The 24816-nt window shown below is 41.9% G+C and overlaps 3 protein-coding genes across 3 annotated transcripts; 2 read left to right on the top strand and 1 right to left on the bottom strand.

The window, feature by feature from the left end:
* Window positions 1-10147: 10147 nt before the first annotated feature.
* LOC133908679 (protein farnesyltransferase subunit beta-like) lies at window positions 10148-17488 on the bottom strand. The gene is made up of 15 exons (XM_062350803.1): window positions 16884-17488; window positions 16686-16772; window positions 16477-16586; window positions 15876-15911; window positions 14607-14689; window positions 14476-14529; window positions 14368-14378; window positions 14202-14260; window positions 14046-14081; window positions 13564-13650; window positions 13334-13475; window positions 12491-12556; window positions 12287-12374; window positions 11316-11529; window positions 10148-11231 (listed from the first exon to the last, which is right to left on the bottom strand). Exons 2-14 carry the CDS (start codon window positions 16699-16701, stop codon window positions 11346-11348), a joined length of 972 nt encoding a protein of 323 aa, XP_062206787.1. The 5' UTR covers window positions 16702-16772; window positions 16884-17488; the 3' UTR covers window positions 10148-11231; window positions 11316-11345.
* Window positions 17489-17672: 184 nt separating this feature from the next.
* On the top strand, window positions 17673-21322 carry LOC133908677 (pentatricopeptide repeat-containing protein At4g32450, mitochondrial-like). Its single transcript, XM_062350801.1, is given in 3 exon segments — window positions 17673-17889; window positions 18344-20508; window positions 20511-21322. Coding segments are annotated over 3 exon segments (2799 nt in total). The 5' UTR covers window positions 17673-17770; the 3' UTR covers window positions 21026-21322.
* Window positions 21323-21885: 563 nt separating this feature from the next.
* LOC133908680 (protein NUCLEAR FUSION DEFECTIVE 6, mitochondrial-like) lies at window positions 21886-24477 on the top strand. Its single transcript, XM_062350805.1, has 3 exons — window positions 21886-22112; window positions 22192-22316; window positions 24282-24477. Exons 1-3 carry the CDS (start codon window positions 21949-21951, stop codon window positions 24299-24301), a joined length of 309 nt encoding a protein of 102 aa, XP_062206789.1. The 5' UTR covers window positions 21886-21948; the 3' UTR covers window positions 24302-24477.
* Window positions 24478-24816: the final 339 nt, after the last annotated feature.

Here is a 24816-nt window from a genome sequence, read left to right on the forward strand (position 1 = left end):
GGAACCGGGGGTCCCCGAATAGCGAGGCCAGACCAGCCATCCGCCACATGGCGCCATCCCGCGAGGTCTCTCTTGTGGGATGAGAAAAGGTCAAGTGTCGGGAGAAGGTGCCCGGGGCCACGATCGGTGGCCCCCGAGTACCCCAGTACCCCGATGATCCACGGAATTCGAGTATCGGGAAGAAAGTGCTCGGGGAGGTGCCCGGTCACCCCCGAGCACCCTAGTCCCCCGACGATCAGAAGAGCTAAGTTCCGGGAGAGAGTGCTCGGGGCTGCGTGCGGCAGCCCCCGAGCGCTCGATTCCCCGAAGATCCGTACAAGAGTGCTCGGGAGAGAGTGCTCGGGGCTGCACGTGGCAGCCCCCGAGCACTCGGTTCCTCAAGGGTTCGTGCAAGAGTGCTCGGGAGAAAGTGCTCGGGGAGGTGAACAGTACCCCCGAGCACCCGGCACCCCGAGGACAAGGATAGGCATTCTCGGGAGAGAGTGCTCGGGGATGTGAGCAGTACCCCCGAGCACTCGGTACCCCGACAACCCAGAAAGGCCCCCGAGGGGCCTGCCGATGAGGTGTCGACCAGCCAGAGGCCCAATGCCGCATTTAATGAGCGTGCGTGGCCTGTCGCCTCCAACTGCTCCCACCGCACTCAGCGTCAGTTCCTGCCACGTTTTGGCAGAGAGGCGTGGGGTCATTAATTGCACAGGTCCCGTCCCGTGCCATCCGGCTTGTCTCGGGATAACATCGTGAGGATCAAGGCGTTCTGTCTACCGCACTGCTGTGGCAAGGGAACAAGACAGGGCGAGCACGCCGGGTTGCTCTGCGGCTGCCCGGTGGGCCCTCTCCACGGCGTCCGTTGCTAGGGCATTTATGGTGACTGGCGACCGGGCGTGCGACGCATTTTCCACCCCCGGTCACTTCACCCAGAAGAAATGATGACGCCCTTTCCATTCATGGCATCTTGGAACTCGTGCCCCCTCCTTCCCATTCGGGGCATGTCTCGGCCGGCGGGTATTTAAAACAGCCGACGGCACAGAAGCAAGGATGGATCCCTCCTGAAGAACAACGAGAGTTCGGGAGTAGACACAAAGAACACAGCGCAAGAGAGACACTGTGAGCAAGGTTGAGCACAGTTCCAGTCCGAAGAACAAGGAGCCTGAAGCTCTTAGTTAGGCCAACATTCTTGTAACCAGCAACATCCTTGAGGGACTTCCTCAGGACAGTTATAGCATCCATACAGGAGTAGGGTATTACGCCCCCGTGCGGCCCGAACCTATCTAAATTCCGGTTACTTCTTCTTGCACTAGGTCATCACCCCCACCACCGGCCGTTGCATTTATTCCCATTTATTCCTCCGACGAACTTATTCAGGATCATCCCTCCGGCCGAATATCTAAAAAGGGGTCTCTCGAGATCCTTGCGACAGGAGTTAATCCTCCGACAGTGTCCTCTTCAGGTTCATCCACAAGAGAGTCAGAAGATGGACTGTCTGGATTCTGAAGAATGTCCAATAGTTCCTCCACCACATGTAACGATGGCCATTGTTCCACCTTTCTCCACGCTTAAAGCACAACCCTCTAGCTCGGGGATAAGTTCTTAGAGTGGCCAACTTGTCATCCTGTGAACGACGGTCAGATACTCGAGAGCTTTCCAGTCCACGACGATCGACTGCCAGTCCATCGGCAACTGAGCGTCCTGTTGATGTTGGAAAAACTAGATGAACTCCGTGATTTTGGTGCTGCGAAGCTGCAGCTTTTTTCTGTGTTTGATTCTTCTATTTATTTGCAAAACGGAGAGAGCATGTGTGAGCCACAATCGGCATGCTGCTGGTGCCATCCCACGAGCTCCGATCAAGCCGCACATCGCGCGCACGACCAGCACTACGCTGGCTGATGCTCAACTGCCTAACTGAACGAACTGACAGAAACAAACAGAAGCAAACTAACTAGCTAACTAACTAAGTATCAAGCATGGATTGAAGTGTCAATCTTCCCCCTTAATGCTGGCCTGATGCTTTGAGCTCGACGACGCCGGCTTCACGCGCATCTCGTGGAAAGGGCTTCGTCAGCAAATCCGCCAACTGCTCCTTTGAGCTAACGAAATCCAGATCAATTTGTCCATCCACCACGCACTCCTGAATGTAGTGATACTTGGTATCTATGTGTTTACTCCAGTCGGGCGTCGATCCGCTACTTTTCGTTGGTGTCATGGTTTGGACTTTTGCAGTCTTCGTCTGTAAATATTCTGCTCAAGTTATCCTGAAGTCGCTTTCGTGTGGACCGTACTAGTCATCTTAATATGTATACATGGCATTTGGACTAATGTTTGCATGCGATTCGCGTTGCTCTTCGTCCTATGATGCATTTGTGAGCTGTTTGATCATTGCTGTGTGGATTCTTCGCTGCTTCTGGATTCAGGTACCTACTCGTTGTCTTTTGCTGAGATATTCAATCGCTTTCATAGCAGCAACGACAGTCTCAGAACATTGTGCCGCCCAAAACGTTGGTTTACCACGTCCTGGGCCGGAGCTACAGGACGCCACGGCGCAGGCTTCGTAGCTCGTCCGCGCCTCCTGGGCAGCGACATCGTCGGCATGGCGCACAGCGCAGAGAAGCGGTCGAGCTTCTCACCTCGACCCCCGTGCAGGAGGAGCGCGCGTGCGGCAGAGGATGGTCCGGGCGTGGCCGCCGCGCGAGGTGGACGGGCTGGAGAACCACGACGCGGCGGGCGGCGGGCATGTGGCGAGTATGCTGCTGCATACGCGCGCTAGAGAGCACGGCGGCGCTGTCGTTCGCGTCGCTGCTGATCAAGTTCGTGCGCGGCTGGGCCACGTTTCGATGAGCTCTCGAGGCTCGCCAGGCAGGTTCACGGTAGAAGTCGGCGTGGCGAGCTAACCAGCCCTGCCACTGCCAGGATCTGCCGAGTGCACCATACGTGTCAGCTAGCCTCGTGGCCATCAGGCGTTAACGACATGGTTAAACCATATTAAGCCTCTAGAAAACTGATGATCCATTGATGCAATGAGGGTTTGTGGCCGTCAGGTGGCCCTTTCAACTCTTCAACTGTATAAATACATTGTGGCATTACCGCATTACTGTATATTGAAGCTGTGCCAGCCTGCCAGTGCCCTCAATGAGCTGGTTAATGCATGAACGGTTAGCTCTAAGACTAAAGCTAACAGTTTCTCTTCGGAGATAAAATTCTCGTTATGAAGAGATTTTTTTTTTTACCGTTTCAACGGTTTTCACAAAGTGATTTTTAAGATTATTCTCTTTAAAATAGAATTATCTTTTATTTTTTTCGTGATTCCTTTCGAAAAAAAGTTATTGAAGATGAGAGAAAATAAAAAAAGTATAAACAGGAAATGAAATTAGAAAAGAAATAAAATAAAAAAACTATAGTTGAAAATGATCTAATTAAACAACATGTTGCTTCACCCACGGCATGGACAAGGAATTGACGACCGAACAAGCGGAAGCTGCACTGTGAGCGTTGCTTATCCCTGACGAGAACGCACGTCTCGGTTTTCGTGGCGCTGATGCCTACCTGATGCAACGAGGCCGTGAAGGAAACGACGCGGTTCAGTGAAGTGAAAGCTCGTACCACGTCCGTAGTTGCAGCAGTAATCTTCGTACGAGCGCGTCACGCTTCCTGTCCCCCGTCTCTGACAGCAAGATTCTCTTCTCCCGTCCTTCTGCTACAGTGCTGGGCAACTGGAACAAACCAGCGACAACGAGTCTTCTCAGTCAAGACTCACAAGATTCATTTGAGAAGATTCAGGGAAGGGGTTGCCAACGACGGAGATTAGAGGACTAACTTTGTTGCCGGTTTTAGAATAGATCCTGCCAGAGAGAGGCTGGCCGTGGGAGACGAATGACCTTCGGTAAGCCAGTGCTGAGGTGGGGAGCGTGAAAAAAAATTGTTAATGAGAGAGGTGTGAGTAGAAGACAGAAGCGAGCCAGCGTCGTCGGTTGAAGAAAGGTAGAGCTCACAGTCTCTGCCAAAAAAACCCAAAAAAACTGTTAGATAGCAACTCCTCTGAACCAAAGCTTCGACAGGAGGGAACCTAGTGCTCTCTGTTGCTCTGGCTGTGGGACCGGATCAATACGCACTGACAATCACTTAGAGGCGTTTGGTTGAGCGCCGAAGGTTGGATGGGATGGCCACGGGAGAATTATTCGTTCAATGTGCCGGATGGAGCGATCCGGCCGATTCGGCTGGATATAGCTATCCAGTACTGCGTAAGTGTGTGTTATGTTTTTTTTATTTAATTGACGATTTTATTTAAAAGTATAAAAGTGGTCTAAATTTTTTAAATATTTTTATAAGTAAACTAGAGTTCACTGGTGACTCATTTTAATTGGTTTGATAAAAAAAAGACTAAATCAACATTTAATTAAAATTCTTAAAAAAGTCTACCCTCATCCTATCCACTCTTATCTCATCAACCAAATAAAAATATGACTCATGCTATCCACTCTCATCCCATCAACTAAACAGAAAATTGATTCATTTCATCTATCTTAATTAAATAAAAAATTAGATCATCCCATCTAAAAATATGAATCGTCATATCCCATCTAATATTGCTCTCCATCCAAATGCACCCTTACATACGGGCCCTACACGAGAAAGACTTGTGGGTCACCATTGTCATTGAGTGTTTACAAGGAAAACCACGTACGCGCGGGAAACCACTATCCATTTCTTCCTATGACCCACGTCCATTTCCTCATCATGCGGAGGGATAGGGTACACTTCCCAATTCCCATTGCCCTTGAAGGAGATCACAACCGTCAGTGCACGCGAGAACCTGTTTATTTTCTCTCATCTTCAACAGCTCATGTTAAAAAAATCATAAAGGAAAGAAAAAAGAATCTTTTCATAGAGAGAATGACCTTAAAAATCTCTCGTAACAAGAACCGTAAAGAGAAACCATTAAAATGTTAAAAAAACAAAAATTCCTTAAAAAATCCTCATCCACGAAGAGACTCCTTCGAGATGGTCTTATATACATGCTCCCCTTAAGCCATGAGTCCATCTGATTCTAATCTCCGTCACACAAGTTCAAAACCCCAAGGAGGTTGGATGTAGATTCATATAAAATTCAATAAACAAAAAGGTTGAGAATACACTAGGACAACAAGTGCGCTTCGTGGACCGTAAAGAGAAACCATTAAAATGTTAAAAAAACAAAAATTCCTTAAAAAAAATCCTCATCCACGAAGAGACTCCTTCGAGATGGTCTTATATACATGCTCCCCTTAAGCCATGAGTCCATCTGATTCTAATCTCCGTCACACAAGTTCAAAACCCCAAGGAGGTTGGATGTAGATTCATAGAAAATTCAATAAACAAAAAGGTTGAGAATACACTAGGACATATAACGATGCCACTAAATGGTCTGTTCCGAGAGCGGTAAGCACGTTGGGTATTATGCTCTTGTTTCTATATATATGGAATAACACCAATGATCATGTATATTTCTGTCACTAGATGGATTGACACAGAATCTCTGCTAAGATGAATCTTTTATCTTCTTTGAACAGCAAAAATAAAACAAGATATTAAGAAAAGGACGAGTAATACAGTGATATAAAGTGATTTTGGTCTAAATTTCTTTTCAACTATGCATATAAAATTGTAGCATATGTGTTGTATGCTTTTGCATGTATGACATCTCTCTTAACTAAATATTTAGAAAAAACCTTCCTTTCGAGCAAATTTGCTAGGGAAATACCATTCAAAGTCTAGAGCTTAAGTTATGGATTTGTTAGTCTTTTGAGATAAGATGACTTTATATCAAAGTTAGCTTTAACTAGTGCAAAATCTAATACACATGCTAAATTTAATTGAAAGTTTTAAACACAAACTTTGATTCCTTTTTTTTTCTCTATTTATGTGAATATTCTTCTATCATTTTCCTATTTTGAAGATGGTGATTGGAGATGAACTTAAACTGCCTCCGGTCTCTTTTCCTCAAAAACAAGAGAGGGTCACTGCTCAACAAGATGCGGAGGCCACTTCTCAGGAGCAAATAGAAGAAACTTAGTAGCTAAAGCGAAAGCGAGGTGACCGACGAAAAACCAAATACCCACGGGTCATAAAAAAACCAAATACTACCCCAAATAAGATTATACAGATGGCCTATTGAACAAAGTTGTTTGTAATATGTGTATATAGTAGACGGTTGGTTGCCCATTTGAAAATCTTTGGTAATCACCGACGCTTTCTGGCAGACGAAACAGAAACCGTCTGCTATTAACTTTTTTAGCCGTTTATACTGACCTTTTTTTGGTAGTGTAGGATCAGATGATCATGACGAACCCATTCCTCAAACAAGGTAGATAGTGCAAGTTATCTTTTTTTCTTTCTCGACCAATAAAAATAGCCCAGCCAGAGTAGAAACAACCTCTTATCACCATCCACACACTAGATGCTGAGTGAAACCTAAAGTATATATTCCAAGTTATCCTAAGCGAATTCAGTGTAGGGTGAAGTGCGACTAACTTTCAGAGTATTTGGTTTGAGCAAGGGGTTAGTGATGGATCATCCCATCCTAGCTCTAAACCTAAGTGAGTTGTTTGATTTGTGGAATGAGATGAGTTGATCCATCAACATCTTATTCCTTACAGGTACATGATTAGTATAAAGATGAGGGTTGCCAAAATTCATGGGATGATTCATATTACCGTTTTTAAAGAATCTATGATGTTTTGGAGATCAACATGGTCTCCAACAAGCAACTTCAATAGTCATTTATACAAATACGCTGGTATGAGAAGAATCACAAATTTTGTCTGTTATGAAAATGCTTTTCATGATAAATATAACTGTAAGTACCATTTTCACAAGTTATTTTATAGGTAGAGATGTTTGTACTATTAAACTGAGGATTGGTTGTTTTCTACACAAACTTGAAACCTTATAATTGCGCCAATAGAAATTGTACAACATGAGTTGGAGCCGCACGTCACCTTTCCAAGGTACACGCTGATTGCAACGTAAGTATATATTCCTAGTAATTTTCAAAGATATATTCCTTGTTCTCACAAGGGAATTTAAATGATTCAATGTATTGTGAAATGCAACCAATTGATGAAAATATATACTCCATTGATGAGGTGCCATGTTACTGCCAGCTATCAGTTGTAGAGGCAGAACTTAAAAACCATATAGGCTAACATGGTTTTCAGTTTTGCAATGTTTAATGGGATTTCCCACTAGATACTTCTCACATATTTTACATGTATTTTGAAAATAAAATCTGTGGGTTCAACCCACGGCCGTAAGCTGGGTTTCGCCACTGCCAAATTAAATATCAATTACCAATCATCTCTCTAAGACTAACAACAAACGACCTCAGTCACTCTCTCCACTTGTACAGATCAACAGATATTCCACATAGCAAGCCTCTATAGACTGCTATCATCAATGCTTTTGTATGAATAGCAAGCGTATCCCAGCAGCTATATATGTGAGGTTTTCTGCCGTTCTGTTCTGTACTTGCGTAGTACAACGTTTGTGCGATGATAGATATTATACGGGAACCACAGACTTGGACACATATGTTGATAACTAACATAAATCATCGAAGGAAACACAACACTCCATACAAAGCATTTCTTAGGTTTACTATATTCTCACGGAAAGAATATATATATATGTCATATCATGGATAAATTCTCTACACCACTAAGATGAACCTATGCTCCACATATCATGCGGTAGATGCATTATTATGGCACTATAAAAGAATGGCTAGTTCTACCACCATGGACTCAAGCAGCCAAGAGTGCCACCAGAAAAAAATTATCAAAAGCACTCTCTATTCACTGCTCATTCACACGACACCGACATGTCTGCCAACGGGGTGAGCAGGGTCTTCACCCCTGTGATTCAAGGCAAGAACCAGCAGCGCAGCATGAACAACATGCAGGTAATTAAACCTTGTAAGCATTCTGGCAAGCATTAAAGGTGATGTACAGCCTCTCCCAATACTCTAACGTGGCTTATTTCTTAGACAGTAAATAATCTTGTAACGTAGGAATTTTTATGAGGTGGCAAACAATCAAAGAAGAGAGAGAGCTAGTGTCTTGCTAAAGACATAAGCTAGGCATATCCAACATAAAAAACAAGTTAAGAAATACGTTCAGGTGTTTAATGTTCATATTCAAATGTTAGCAACCAATGGGAAACAATTGATAATTGAATGAGGGCTCATCATTTGAGGTGTGGAAGAAACTATGCACTGGGGAGAGAATTTATATAGATATACCTTCGATCATAAATATTTGTCGCTTTATTAAGATTCGATCAAACTTTTAAAATTTTGATCGTCAATAACTTTCAAAATATTTAGTTTAGAAACATAAAAATTATATATGTAGATTTGTTTTGAAAAATACTTTCATAATATTATATTTTTATTAGATATTTTAACTATATTCTAATAAAAAATAATGATCAAAATTATATCTTGGAAACCGTAAAAATTCAAAAATGACAAGTATTTACGACCGGATGGAGTAGTGCCCATGTTAGGTAGAAATAAATGAACATTGCACTAAAACATTTGTATTGAAAGTGACCAAATAACCTATTTTTCTTACTCTTGTAGAATCATAACACGGGAAACAATACAAGTGCCCCTGTGACCGGCACGTCGCTCACCGGTGGCTCCTTGCTAAGTGGCAACTCAGTTAACGGACCAGCACCGCCGCAGGTGAACTCCCCAGTCCCCACACCCCTCCCCCCTTTCCTTACTTAATTATCAGCGGTTTGTCAGAAAGAAAATGCCACTGAGTTATTTGAAGGACTCATCTGATGACATGGAGAATAAGTAGGCCCACGGAATCATGGGCATCGTCACTTGGAACCGGACGTAGTGATTTCATAGGAATCCTGTTGGGTTTATATTGTTCCTCTGATATAAAAGGAATTTGCTCTTTGTTGGAATCTGTAGAGTGTTCTTATTTTGCCATACTTGTTCCAATGAAATTTACTTATCTTCCAAGTTTCAAGACCAGAATGAAAGGTAAGAATTTTGCCTAGCAATTTCAAAAGAGTAATATAGATCCATTGTGTTTATTTGGTGAATTTGCTATATGTTAATTCTGTTACTCATCTTTCGAGTGAGCCAGTGGGGTTACTAGCTAGCTAAGACTATCTCCAACAGCTACATTAAATTTTCATCATAAAAATACTATTACAGTATCCCCTATCACTATTACAGCATTCCTTATTTTTTTCCATCTCCAACAGCTACCCTATTTCTTACTTTCTACTACTTTTTTCCTCCCTCCGGACCCACGGTCATCCTCTGTAAACAGTGCTGCTACAGTATTACAGATGCTACAGTACTCTGGCAAATTCACAGTGCCATACTCTCTCCACAACACTATGACGCACTGTAGCAATAGGTAAGAGATCCGTATGAGATGCTACAGTAGACAGTAAAGTACTGTAGCATTAGAATCTGTAAATTTGAGGATTCTGTTGGAGTTAGCCTAACAGAGTAATACTTCGATTTTTTTCACATTAGGTCCCAAGCAAGTCTACCTTTGGCATCGGGGGAAATTCGAGCTTCTGAGGTGGCAGTAGCAGGACCACGGTCCAGCTACCAACCTGAACTAAATAGCACGAACCTGCAAGAATAAAGCACGTACTGCATATGTAATGTACGTCCAAATAAAATGACCTTACCGCGTATTATGGAGTCTTGTACATGTATGCTTGAATAAAGTGATGGGCCTAGCTAGCTCAGGGCTTAGCTAGAGAGCCGATTGACGCATATGGCTTCGACTAAAAAGCAAGGCAGTCTGTTATGCTCAACATGCGTTCATTGAACGTCTTATCACTTCCTTACATGTGTTAAGCGAGCTCTCGATTTGTTATCGTGAAATAAAGTGGTTAATCGGTGATTCTTAATAGCAAATGAAACTACACACCCAAACACGCGTACAAGCACGTGAGTGCTTCTACAGGAGACCGAGGAAGAAGAATATGACCAGTATGGATACATCAAGGGAGATGGGAAGTAAGTTTTATAGAATTTTATTTAGAAATTTATCTTATAATCTAATAAATAGGCTAAAAGGAGATAGTGGACATATATTTTTACAGAAGAAAGGATCTTTCGTAAAATATTATCCTATCTAATAGCATTAAATGTTGTAGAATATGACTTTACAGGCTAGCACAGTGGCGCACAGAGACATAATATATAGAGCCTTCAGAGTAAGTGAGCACATCTTATCCTTCGTAATAATAGTTTGAATTAGATATTAAGATGAGCAGAGATTTTCTGTTTAGATCCTCATCTAAGTTCTCCTTCTACTCCCTACAATATAAAGGGATAAGAACCACATTTATATGAGAGTGAGATAAAGTCTGACAACTAGTTAAAACATCATCTGTAATCAACTGAAATCCTCAGTAACACACAAGATATAGGGGTATTATCCTCTGAAAGACCCGAACCTGTGTAACTTTATGTATCCCCAAGTTCACCATCTACACATATACAGTTCCTGAAACACCGTTCACGCACCTACCATACAACATACCACGAAATTATTGTAAATGATTAACCCTCAACAAACTCCATACACACAGTAGATCATATACATAGTAGATCGAACATATTCATTTAATATCATAAAGTCACACATATATCATGTCACAAAATCATACATATAAACAGAAGTAAAATATCAATATTATATAACCTCACAACATTTGCAAAGCAATCTTCATTCTTCATTCTTAATCAACCCGTGTCTGACAATATATAAACCAACAAATTAGTTTTAGCACATTGAATTAAAAGAAAGTAATGAGTTCATTTGATATTTAACTTATAATACATCAATAGACTGCAAGATGCAAGCATTTTCAATATATTGAATTGACCTATTTCTGTTGAGATTACAAACCTTACTCATAAAGTTCTTACGATCATGAAATTCGCCGCTCTCCTTTAAGATCTCTACATTTATGAAATGGATGAGCCGTTTTTTAATATACATAAGATCCACCTTCTCGAGACTATTTGTAAGAAATTTATGTCTATAGAAAAAAAATTAAAATAGTTAGACACAACGATAAAAAAACGTATTTTAATATACTATAATTACACTAATTGATGGATATACTGATGGATTAAAGCTAACAATTTACATCATATACTAGGCAACATAGTATCGGCAGAGGTTGATACCCTGCGGCTGCTTGTGACACTGCAGAAATTTGTGCACAATAAATTTAATTCTATAGAATACATATTATAATGGTAAATTGATTTGCGACGGATAAATTATTACCGAAAACTTATGTTGTGGGTCGCCGAGGGTTTATCTCTCCATACAAGCCCACCTATCGAAGCATACTTCTCCAACACCCTTGTCAGTAAGTCTGTCAGATCTAAATACCTCTGTGTTGTAGTACATTGAGTCGAGGTATATGCAGTGTTGTTTGTATGTATAGATACAAACTAACATCCAATGGTCTCGGTAGTTATACGGTAGAAGAATAAGGCTAAAAACATGCCAATGAAACAACATGTAAACAGGACCATCAGTATCCACCATCATGTATATTCCAAGTACTAGATAGCATGAATAAAAATTGAATAAATGTGCTCTCGAAAACAATATAACAATTGTCCTCAGGACTAACATGGTCCTTCTCCCTAATTCCCTAATTGTCCTATCGAATTCATCATCAATTAGACAATGTTCCTAAATATTCAGCTAGTAAGAAAACATGAACAAAGTTCTCATTGATCAAAGAATCATCATGGGTAATACTGCAGTGTTAAGCTAAAGTGCACATACTCGAAACAAGACTAGAAGGTCACTGCCGAGACCATATCTCATACAAAAACAAAATTGAACAACAAATTGCAAAAGGGATAGTAACAGCAATTGGATCACCAATTTATCTAGTATGAGATATGTAAAACTCACTCTGAAATCCACTGCAGCACTAATCTAGAGATCAAATGAACTGATTGCACATAGGAGAACAAAACCACCAGGTGTATCTCAATGTACACTTATTGCACATAGGAGAACAAAACCACCAGGTGTATCTCAATATACAAGAATAGAACTGAGACACACACTAATTAGCCTCCAGGTGCTATCGATTCAACCAAACAATTAGAGATATCACAGGCCTAAGCTAGAATACTCAGAGAACATGCCCAATTCTTAGTATATATATTCATCATCGAGCAAAATCATAAGTGAACCTTGCTATCTAGATCAGCAGAGAGGGAGGACAGGTGAACCTTGAGGGAGGTCGCCAGGAGGGGGGCCGTCGGGGAGGAGCGCGGTCACCAGGGATGTCACCAGGAAGCACGTTGGAGAAGGAGGCGGCTAGGGTTTAGAAATGAACTAGGTGACGGCTCTACCTTATGACCCATCTGTACTAACATTAGTACAGACGACTATTTATAAAGAACCGTCGGCATTAAATTTAAAAAATTTATCACCTATGCACAAAGCAGAATGTATTGCTGCAGGGCAATGTTGTGGAACAGTGGGCCGATTTGGTTGCTCTGCATTATAAAATCATATCCGAACTTTGCTTAATCCACTGTTTCGGGAAAAAGTAGACAATACATGAGTACAGTGATATAAATCAGGATAATCTCTGAGAACTTGAATCAATATACTAGTACATAGATCTAGGATATGAACATGATAAAGTTGTAGATGAAAAGAATAAAGAACTTGTGTAGGTATGAGGCATTAAAATAAATTCCGCAGCAAGTAACCAAGGTTCTGAAAGTCGGTAACGGATAATCATTTGATCATCCACCTAGCAGTGATTCTACGGCCTAGGCAGACCGATTATGCAACCTAACCGGTGATTATACAGCAACAGCTAGGGGCACCCATTTCTTGTACAAAGCTTACTGCCCATTTTTAGAGCACTGAAGCAGACTAAATTATACTAGCGCAGCCGCCAGTCATACAAACTTTTTATGAAGGTAACCCTGACTTCCAAAGTCCTGACACTACAAAAGTTCCAAAACAACTGCTACAAAATATGAAGTAAAACTCCAACGCACCACAGTTTCAGAAGACAACTAAATCAGCTGGATTCAGTCTTATGTATAGCTGTACCGACTACATGTACGAATACATCACTGCATTGTTTTAAGTGCGCACATATATAACGAATTCCAGAAAGCTACTAATTTAACTAGATATATGGAGCAGAAACCTCTTTTTTAGCGAGGAAGGAGAAAGTTGTTTCATTAAACATAAGTTAAACAATATGGTGAAAAGTTTCCATTTCCTAAAAAGAAATACCAAATGTAAATTCTTACCAGTGGAAGAGTTTTCTAAAGTCTGCCCAGATGATCTGGCACCACAAGCATCCTCGCCTGAAGGCCTTTTGCAGGAATATGATGATTTTAATTGTTTAACAACAATCGTCATTAGCTTTTGTGTTAAAGCAACAGTAGCTCCCTGGTCACACACCAGACGTCTTTCATAAGGAACAGAACATATGGGCATGTGGCAAAGACAACCAAAGACAGTAATGGATGGCAATTACCTGCCAGAAGGAGTAGCAACCATCAACCAATTTATTGGTTCGTCCTTGAAATCCACATTCCAATCCTTGGCGAAACGCCACCCAGCCCTAAACAGTGACAACAGTCAGTAAAAACGCCAGACGGTTTTGTATTAAAATAATGCTGCAACAGCAAACAACACATGTATTGACTCTATGCCGTACAATCAAAAAACAAAGGACTACTAAATGAACAAAGGGTTCCTATTCAAATATTCCTGTTGCTAAAAACATGAAGTCAAAGTAACACAAAACACACATCAGAGTAGAAGTAAAAATAAACAAATAATGGGATTGGAGGTTTGTCTTACAATCAAGCTAGGCAAGTTCAGTTTCTCTGCTTCATTAAGCAGGATCAATGCAGCCAGCCCACAAAACGTGTACCTTAACAAAGCAACTTTTACTTAAAGTTCTAAACAAATAAATTAGAAACATTCATAGAAAAATCTCAGAAACATACCCACCATGAACTTCAGCATAGGGTTCCCCAGCAATACCACCTTCATAAGTTTGACATCTGGAAGCATTTAGCATACGAATTGACTGATCATTCTATAGGGAAGGACTGCAACCAAGCATTTGCAGTTGGAAAATTGGCAATCATATCAACCAAAGCAAACCTTGCTATGTAATCCCCAACACCTTTTGCCAGTTCCTGATGTTAGAGCAAGCTGGCAGCCTAACATCAACAAGAGGAAATATCAGAGAATTGCAAGGAAAACACGAAGGACCGCAATAAACTCACTGAGATTGCAGTATAGCAAGCACGGACATCAATTTCACCACCTTCATGCATTCTGGCAAGTTAAAAAAGGTGCAGACATCAGGGTGGAAGGAACTAAATATGGAAAACAAACATTTCCTCCCATGATATATTACTCATGAAATGCATACCTGAAAGCACCTGATGTATCTTTCACCCGAAGCATAAACTTGTGCAGGTTGTCCCTGACAGACAATGTAGAAATTGAAACCAAATGACGGGTGCATAGTACATGTTGCCTAAGAGCAACCATAAGAGTTACCTATTTATCGACAATAGTGCTTTTTCACTCCCTATAGTCACAAGTGTATTTAAAGCAGCATAAGTTGTAGCAAGATGAGGCAACTAAAAAAAAAAAGGTGAACAAGGGAATGGTGTCAAAAAAATAGTATTTATAAACTCTCTTGAACGAGTCACAAACAACAAACCCAAATTCGGGAAATCAAACAATAAACAAGATTCATGGTCTACTCCGAACTGCCACAAATTGAACTAAAGAAGATAAAATCAAAGCACCCCAATAATTTAGCTTTGCTAGCTAAAAAATACCTTTGAGTGATATAAACGCCTCTGAAACACCGATACTTCAAGAGTATCCGTATCGGATACCATATCCGATATCGATACGTGTTGGATACGTATCTAGCAAGTATCCAAAAATAATAATTATGGATACTTGTCCGATATTTCGGGGACACATCCCAGCTCATTTGCGCCCGCATGACCTAACAAGTCGCCCGCAATCCCACACGCCAGCCGCCGCCTGCCTCCCATGATGCCCTCACAGCCACATCAGGTGGCAACGATGAGTTCCTCTCCAACTCTCCCCCTTTTTAGATTAATTGGTTAACAAAATTGGCCGGTGGTCATGATTCATATGGAGTTGAAACAATTTTGCATGTTGTAAAGATGACAAAGCAAATTAATGTTGATATTGTATAATTTGAACTACCTTTTGTCATCTCATATGCAAATTACTGATGAGTTAAATCTAGGTATATGCTCTGGTTTGATAGCACATGTAGGCAATAGTAGTCTCTGAGTGATTCAGATAATATAAGCATGCCCTACAAACTTATTACTTTTTTTAAAAAAAAGTAAAACATATCCGCATATTGGGTTTCCTGGGAAAATGACGTATCCCCGTATTTGTATCAGTCCGATACACGTATTCGTACCGGTGCTGCCTAGATAAACGCATCTCAGTGGATAGCCAAAACATAAATAGATACTGCATATAAAATGGATATTCAGAGACTTTGATCACCTCAAAGTGGCCTGTGGATGTTATTTTGTTCATTCACATGAACATGTTAAGTGTACCCTAGATTAGTCCAAACAGTCAATTTAAAAGACATTTAATGTGAATGAAAGAACAAATATCTCTGTCCCTGAATTATCAGGACATGTTAAGTTTGATGAATGAATTGCATAAATCTCATTTAAAAATTTGACACAAAATGTTAACCAACCAAAAGCTATTATCCAGCCAAAAGTGGTAAACTCAAAATGTTGTGAGGTTGGAGCAAACCTGTCCAGGTCCGCCACCATATCCACCATCTTTGTCCTGAAACAATAATAATAACATCAGCATAAGAAGAGACCACATGGTGATTACATGTAAATGCAGATGGATAGCTTCAGTAAATTTGTTTTGTATAATAAAAATCCGCCTGTTCAGTTGTTATGCATAAGCAAATTCACATTGATCCGTAAACTATTTGTAAAGGAAAAGAACAAGTAACCAAATGACACGAAATAAAGGTAAAGTATACGCGCCATCCTTGTATGAAAAGAAATATGTGTTATAATTCAACTGAAGAACTCAATCATTTAGGCTTAGCATTTACTATTATGCACAAACTGACTAAATTTTTGTGACAGCTGATTTATTAGTTCCTGAGTATGTATGTCTGCAAAAGTACATATGGACTGAGAAAATCTATTCAGACATCTAGTTCCACAACTTAAGCAATTTGGCCAAGCAAATTTATCCATTCCATCTTGCTCTAACATCAGGAAAGAGAGTGAAAGAGTCATCAATAAATACCTTCAAGCATAAATTTTTTGAACATTGAAATGCAAACTGTAGCAAGATTAGCAGACAATTATATAGCAGCTGATTAACAAACCTGACATCGAGCTAAGAAGTCCACAATATCATCCTCGAGATTATCATCAAGTACTTCGTTCAATAAAGCAAGTGGATGAACTATCCAGTAGCACAGCCAAGGTCCGTCCACTAGAACAATTAAAGACAAATACCAGCACAACTATGCATTAGTGATATGAATTTAAACAGAATGTTCCGCAAGATAACTTAGCCATGGACAAACATTACTTGGCATCGAGCACATGAAAGTTTGGCCCGAGATGTCTCAGCCCTTTCGTCAAAAAGTCGATATGCTGATCACGCCACCGCTCTAGCCTGCAGCAGAAAGCAACCCAACAATCAGAAAACTCAGTATAAGGAGGTGGCGCACATCGTAATCTCAACTCTCAAGCGAGCATTTGTGGAAGCTCAAAGACACTATCGTACAACACCTAATTGGCGGTATTAAGCTTCTGTAAGCAACGATGTTAGCAAGCCAACCAGGAGTCCAGGAACCCAGCATCCCTTCAACTGTGATGGTGCTATAGGTGAAGTTGTCGAGCTAAAGTCTATCAAAAATCTCTAATCCCCAAACAAAACCAGGCAATCAGCCTTTCTCCACGCGTGCAGATCCGCCACTCCACTACCGGCGCAATCACTAGCCATAACAGGGGAGTGCTCTGGGGGATGCTCAAACGACGGATTTCGTGTTGGACGCGGCTCCGAAGAGGACGCTGTAGATGTGGACCACCTTGGCCTCCACATTCATCTGCTCCACCTGCATCACCGTGAGCCGGGGCGGCTCCGCGGCCTCGTGATCCGCCGCCGGGTCGCCCCCGGTGGAGGAGTCCGCTGCTGCGAGGAGTCCATGGGCGCGGCGGCCGGGGCCGGAGTTGGAGGCGGACCGCTCTCGCTTTTGCTGCGGTCTGCGGCTGCGAGCTCCGTGCCGCCGAACGAACGGATCCTAGCGAGAGGCGAACCATGTGCCGTGCCCGTGCGGGTCTCGACCGCTTTGTTTTGTTTTTGTTTTTTTTTTTGTTTGAGAGAGAGGAGGCCGCTTTGGTGCTGTGACGTTTCTGACGTGCGCCCCACCAGAATTTCGCTGACGCGGACGGGGAAAGGGGTGAGCCCAACCCTTCAGGGGCAGGGGAGCCAATTGGTCCGACCCAATCACGGTCCGAGGTTTATGCAACCCGGCCCAGTCCCCACTCCCCAGCAACGCAACGCACGGCCGAGCCGCAGGGCAGCGGTTCTGCTTTCCGCTTCGCCGTCGCGAGGGTTTTAGAGGGGAGAACACAGGGAACGCCGAGAGGTTCATAGGGAGAGGGAGGGAGATGGCCGCCATGGTCGGGGCGCGCAGGGCACTCCTCGCCGCCCGCTGCTCCCCTCGCGGCGCAATCGCGGCAGCGGCCGCACCCGTGTCCCCTTACCGGCGCGTGGATTCGCCGCCCAGGTACCCTGCGCTGCGGCTGCCTCGACGACTTGTTAGGCCCTTTGACGGTGTCCATATTCCTTTCGCCAATCATGTGTGTTTTGTCGCTTTTGCTGGTCTTCTGTAGTGATTCGTTTCTCTGAACTTTTGCCCCGATGTCATAAGAACGAAGCCCAGAAATTTACCCCCTTTTCCCGGAACGCTATATTTTTTGGTAAAGATTTTGGATTGCCTGTGGTTTCCAATTAAAACATGAAATGGAAAATATGAAACGCATACTCCTACTCATGCCACCTTAGAGACAGCAGATTGTAGGTCACGTATGCTGAAACGCACTACTTCAATACTGATTTATAGTACTTTCATTACCACATAGTTGAACACAATGATTTCACATATAAAGTTGTCCAAGTTAGCGTTATTCTAAATACATGTTTCCTCTGAAATTCACTTGCCGTGTTTTCTTGTCTTGCAGTATTCCAGCTGAAAGAGGTGGTCTGCAGTCTCTGGTTCCACATCGAGGCGCTGGCAATCTCGCATCTGAACACATTGATGGAGACTACCACCATGAGTGGGGAGCAAATAGTGCAGGGAGTTATGGAGACCTTCGTTCAAAAAACCTTAACCACCAACTTCAGAGAGATTTCCCTTCGTCTGGTTCTACAACAGGTGTTGATAGAAATAAGGGCGTGAATGTTGGTGGCTGTGGCAACACACATTATGGAGGCAATTGTGAGCAACCTTACGGAAGTGGTGGATCATATGGTTTTCCAAACAGTCATCAGCCATATGCTAGTGCAAGAGTGAATAATGAGACACCTAAATATAGTGTGAGGCAACCTTATGGAAGTAGTAATCCATACAATCAGGAAAGCCTTAGTGAGGATCTTCCAAGTGCTTGTCAGGAGTACAATGGCACGGAAGCTAATAATGGCCTTTCTGGATATGGTAAAGGGCAAACGTTTCATGATCCTAACAGATACGATACAGGATATAACACCCAAAGTAACCAGAAGATCTATAAAGGAGAGGCAGCTACTTCTGGGCAGTATGGATATGGTCCTTCACGACAATCATGTCCCAACTTAATTGGAAACACGTATCATGATTCTAATGGATATGATGCATATAGCTCTGGATATAACACCCAAAGTAACCGGAAGATCTATAAAGGCGAGGCAGCTACTTCTGGGCAGTATGGATATGGTCCTTCACGACAATCATGTCCCAACTTAACTGGAAACACGTATCATGATTCTAATGGATATTATGCATATAGCTCTGGATACAACACCCAAAGTAACCAGAAGATCTATAAAGGAGAGGCAGCTACTTCTGGGCAGTATGGATATGGTCCTTCACGACCATCACTTCCCAACTTAATTGGAAAAACGTATCATGATTCAAATGGATATGATGCATATAGCTCTGGATATAACACCCAAAGTAACCAGAAGATCAATAAAGAAGAGGCAGCTACTACTGGGCAGTATGGCTATGGTCCTTCGGGACAATCATGTCCAAACTTAATTGGAAATGATGAGCAAGTCTTTCAGAAACAGAAATGTATTAATCATAGATCTGGTGGCAGTTATCCAGATCAGCCTGGATATCCTGCATCCCAGTCCCAGTATGCAAATCCAACTGGTTTCCATAAGGAGCATGTTGCAGGGTTTCAGCAAGGCAACAATAGTGATTTTGGATACAAGGCTTCACAAGCATATCAATGCCCTTTTGTCACTAGCAAAGCTGACACACAGAGTAATCATCGAGGATATTCTATGAACCTAAATGCCGATGTGCAACACCGCCCTCATGGAATTTATCAAGAAAAGCATTCACATATTCAACCTGCTGCGTCATTTGGGAATCACTTGAACAGTGCACCACATCAAGATGGCATATATTATCAGTCACTACCTGGAAACCCTTCAAGATATGGATCGCCTAATGAAGTAAGAAGCAAATACAATGGTACTGTTGAGGAACTGGAGAAGCTATGTGAAGATGGCAAAGTAAAAGAAGCTTTGGAAGTTCTGGCTTTGCTACAGGAAAAGAAAACTGTACTACATGCTCCTCAATACTATAGATTGATGCAAGCATGCAGTGATTCAACTGCTCTTGCAGAAGCAAGAGTAATACATAGTCAAATATCTGAATCGTCACTTGCTGTTGACACAGATCTTCAAAACAAAATTTTGGAGATGTATGCTAAATGTGGTTCAATGGAAGACGCAAAGAATCTTTTCGATACTATGGATCATCATGATTTGACTTCTTGGAACACTATGATCTCTGGTTTTGTGCATAATGGTCTTGGTGAAGAAGCAATTGATTTTTTTTATCAGTTTAAGGAGACAGGGGATAAGCCAGATCCTGGCATGTTCAAGCATATTTTCTTGGCCTGTGGAATCTTGGGCTCTGTTGATGAGGGTATGTTGCATTTTGAATCAATGCAGATAGATTTTGGTATAACTCCTACCATGGAACATTATGCCAGCACTGTTAGTATGCTCGGACAGTCTGGCTACATTGCTGAAGCTCGTGAATTTGTTGAACGGATGCCTGTGGAACCAAGCATTGATGTCTGGGAAAGCTTGATGAATATGTGTCGACTTAATGGCTTTTTAGAGCTTGGAGATCTTGCGCTCAAATCATTGAGCGTTTGGACTCTTCTAGGCTGAATGAACAGTGTAAAATGGGTCTTCTCCCTGTTGACGCTTCGGACCTTGCGAAGGAAAAAGAAAGGAAAAAGGCTAGTGTTGCTGAAGCTAGGAGCAAGGTCCATGAGTATAGAGCTGGAGATCGATCCCACCCTGACACTCCGAAGATCTATGAAGAGTTGAGGTACTTAGCTGCTCATATGAAGGAAGCTGGGTATATCGCTGATACTCGATTCGTGCTTCACGATGTTGACCAAGAAACTAAAGAGGATGCTTTGCTAGCTCATAGCGAGAGGCTGGCTATCAGTTACGGTCTTATAACTAGTGCTGCCCGTTCACCTATTCGTGTTATAAAGAATCTTCGCTCCTGTGGAGATTGCCATACGGCTTTGAAGATAATCTCAAAACTTGTTGGTCGTCTGATCATCGCAAGGGATGCAAAGAGGTTCCACCATTTTGAAAATGGTGTGTGCTCTTGCAAAGACTATTGGTGAACAAGATACTAGAAGACCACATCATTGTCAATTTTGATCCACAAAACCACAATAGGTTGTTTATATGCTAAAGGTAGGTTGTTGCCTATCTAATATTTAGTTAGGCACTAGTTTCATGTCAGGGATATGTTGTATGATGTCTTCTTTGTAACACTATGCCCGGTTAGTGTTCTACTTTGCAGTTCATGCGTTTAAGCCAGAAGCATATTCTTTAACTGCTGATGCCCTTGGTTTATTTACTTGCCACTGCAAAATAATTAGTAGAATGAACTAGGTTTTGATCCCCTGGTATGTAAACTTTGATTCAGCTGACTACAGAGCTTTCTGACTGCTTCATGTACCCCTGTTTGGCTTCAGCTCTGACTTAGATTTTCTTTGGCTCTGGAGCCTTTCTAAAGAAATTGGCTATTAGAGAAACTGAAAAGCAAAAAAAAAATGTATTTGGCTTGAATTGCTTCCCTCTTTGTTGGCTTCGCTTGGATTAAGAAGCTATAGATTCCTTGCAAAAGTAACTTCCCCCTCGCGGTTTGCTTTTGTTGGCTTGATTTTTCCAAGCCAAATGGTACCTTAGCCCTTTTCGAACTCAGGGATTTCACATGAATTTTGCCTGAATTTTACAGAAGTCCACGAAAATCTAATGTTCTAAATTGAACCTTAGAATGTGCACCTTCTTTCTTGAAAGATCAAAATGTGCACCTTCAAATGAAGAAATACGAATAAGCTATGCTGCCTTGTAAGGTCCAAAATTTTAAAACACATGTAAGCTATGTTAGCAGATTTGAACTCCAATCGGCGGCACCACTGTCAGTTGCAGACGGCAAGACGTTCACAGCTTGTGCTATAGACCTGGTCCACGGAGCCCCCCGGCATTCTCAAATCTGCAAAGGGCCCGAGAAGGGTTTTAGAGGGCAACCGCACCATCGATGGCGGCGGCGGTTGGCGGCGCGCGGCGAGCCCTAGCGGCGCTGCGCTCCGGTTCCCCCTCGACTCTTTCCGCAACGCTCTCCCGCCAGGCTGTGGCTCGCTCTCCGGAGCTGGCAGCCGCGTCTCTGCCGCGCGCCTCTCGCCGGCGACTCGCGATCTCGAGGTAGCCTGGCGCTTCTGATTCTCTCGCGAAGCATTTTTTTTTTCCTTGCTCAGATTCGGTGTGGTCATCGTGTCACCAGGTTGCCGGTGGCGGCGCTCGGCGGCGTGCAGTGTTCGCTGATGCCGATGCACAGCGCTACGGCGTCGGCGCTTCTCACCTCCATGCTCGGGCTCAAGCCCGGCTCTTGGGGCTGGCTCTCAGAAGGTATATTGGTTATACTCCGTTTCTTCCACATCTGCGCCGTGAATGATGCATGCCATTGTTACTTAAGGTAGAAAGTTGAAATAAACTCTTTACTGAATCAGATCGGAATTAGATTTCTCGTTCTCACCTTCAGTTGATTATCAGTGGTGCCTTGTGAGTAATTATCTAGTTTACTTGCATTTTCCTTGAACGATACTGGATGGTTATAGAGCCTAGGCTAAGGGCACTTTAAAATGAATAACTACGCCAAAAGTTGAAGTATAGTATTAAGCTATGCTAGTGGTTAGCACAAAGCGTGCGCCAACGCAAAGTTTGGATCGAAATGCTTGATTTCCTCCTCCTTACTTGTGTCTTCTATAGTGGATGGGCTTGAAAAACTTCTGTCTAATTTGCATTCCTTGGATCAAAATGCTTGATTTGCCGCCTCCTTACCTGTGTCCTCTATAGTGGATGGGCTTGAAGAACTTCTGTCTAATTTGCATTCCTTTTAAGTTACCTGGATGCCATTTCTACTTAACATTGTCGCCGCCATGATTAGGATGCACTTGTCTAAGAGATCCGGAATGCACAATATCTTGAGATGGATGTTATTGTTTGTGTTAGCTACAGCTCTTTTGGCTTCCTAGCAACAACATTTGATTATGTACAGACTTGGGAAATCTCTTCTTGTTATGTTCTTTAATTTTGCATGCATCTTGGCATATTTCTTCTTTTTTAGAACAGGTATTCATATATTGCACATTTCCTCACCTACTTGTCATCACCTCATACATATATATATAGTTACTGTCGCACCACCCCCAGTTACAATCTAAAAAATAGTAGAGTTACAATCCGTAAGATAGAGAGTTACAACCAGACGGAAATAAAAAAAAAATTGAGTTGTAATTGCATTATAGATAAACGTAACTCCTAATGAATTTCTTACCTAATGATCTACAACCTAAGGAACGTGATTGTAATCATAGTACAATCTAAAACGTAATTCGCTAGCTTTTCGTGTTGCAATTATGTATTTCTGAACGCGCGGTTGTAATTGGTCTACCTAGCGGATTGTAACTGATAGTTGTTTGAGTTGCAACTGGAGGGTGGCGCAACAGTAAACTACAATGCGCCTAGGTACATAATAGACTCGCCGTATGTGTGTGTATCCATTTTTCATGTAGTTCGCATAATAGACTCGTTGCGTGTGTGTACTCCTTTGTCACTAAATGAAATAGATATACTCCTTTGTCACTATGAGTGTACTAGTTTTCCATATAAATGAAATGGATATACTCATTTATCACTATGAGTATACTTATATATTCATTCTAAGATACTCCATATGAACTACATGAAAAAATAGAAAAGTAGTCCATCAATTTTATTAGATTTTGATAATACCTTTGTATTTGTACATAAAATGTAATATACTCAAAAAAATATGTGCAAACCACCTAAAAAACTATACATACTACTTGGATGATCTTATTACTTACATGCTCCATGTACATACCATTTATCACATGAGATACTCTCTATTTATGAGATACGTATGTGGGAGTACATACTCCCAGGAGTACCGATATATATATGTGTGTGTATACATATATATATATATAGGCAGTTACTAGTGTGGACTTTTGGTGATTTTGTTGGCTGGATGACTTGATGAATTCCTTTTCCTTGCCAAAATGGATATATTCTACTGACAAATAACCCTATGTTTTATGGGTTCACATTACGTGTAGTACCTCAATAGTTTATGAATTGACACGTATGTGCATGTGCATTTGAGCACCTTCAGCAAGTACTACCCTTTAACTGCTTAGAAGCAGTTTTAGTTATAAAATAGACCACAGTTTTTTGGTAGTGCAACACCTGCCTGGGCTCTGCTTCTGTGTATTTCTTGTAATGTTTTCATTCACCCCTTTGTTTTGGTATGTTGTTCTAATCTATTGTTTATCTGGTTTGCATCTTCAGGATTTGCTACACCTCTATAACAGGAATGTGTTTCGGTCACAAGCTTATTTTGTTTAGCCTTTCCACCACTGGATTTCAATAACACATGTTTCATGAGTTGTGGACTATACCCTCGAGTTTTTGCTGATGGAATCTGTACTAAAAATTTGCAACCTATAACTTATGGTCTTATGTGCCAGTTATCTTATTCTCCCAAGTGATGGTGTTCATCGCTATATCCATATTCTACGAATCTGCATTATCAATTTTTGTTGCGCAATTTCCTCATTTTGAGTCACATGGGATTTTATCACGATGCTCTGACATATTTGCCATGGCAGCAATGCATATTTAACAGCATAACTGCACAAGTTTTAGCAGTATCCATGCATTGTTCTCAGACGTAATATTTCGTGTTTGTTGGCGCCCAATTTTTATTCTCTTGAACTGATAGTGTTTCTTTTTCTTTTTTTTTTCCAATTGCAATAAAGATACGTATAGAAACCACGAGTGCGCCTTACCTTATATGCATGACGTGCATTGAAATGCATGGACT

The sequence above is a fragment of the Phragmites australis genome, chromosome 2 (assembly GCF_958298935.1).
Source record: "Phragmites australis chromosome 2, lpPhrAust1.1, whole genome shotgun sequence".
NCBI lineage: Eukaryota > Viridiplantae > Streptophyta > Magnoliopsida > Poales > Poaceae > Phragmites > Phragmites australis.

Excerpts from the sequence above, each read along its gene's own strand:
- LOC133908680 (XM_062350805.1), top strand. The coding sequence starts at position 21,949 with ATGGCGGCGGCGGTTGGCGGCGCGCGGCGAGCCCTAGCGGCGCTGCGC. Across the intron at positions 22,113-22,191 it reads CGGCGACTCGCGATCTCGAG|GTTGCCGGTGGCGGCGCTCG; the intron begins GTAGCCTGGCGC and ends TCGTGTCACCAG. Across the intron at positions 22,317-24,281 it reads TTGGGGCTGGCTCTCAGAAG|GATTTGCTACACCTCTATAA; the intron begins GTATATTGGTTA and ends TTGCATCTTCAG.
- LOC133908679 (XM_062350803.1), bottom strand. Across the intron at positions 15,912-16,476 it reads ACTTCTTAGCTCGATGTCAG|GACAAAGATGGTGGATATGG; the intron begins GTTTGTTAATCA and ends TTATTGTTTCAG. Across the intron at positions 12,557-13,333 it reads TTTAGAAAACTCTTCCACTG|AGCAACCAAATCGGCCCACT; the intron begins GTAAGAATTTAC and ends TTTATAATGCAG.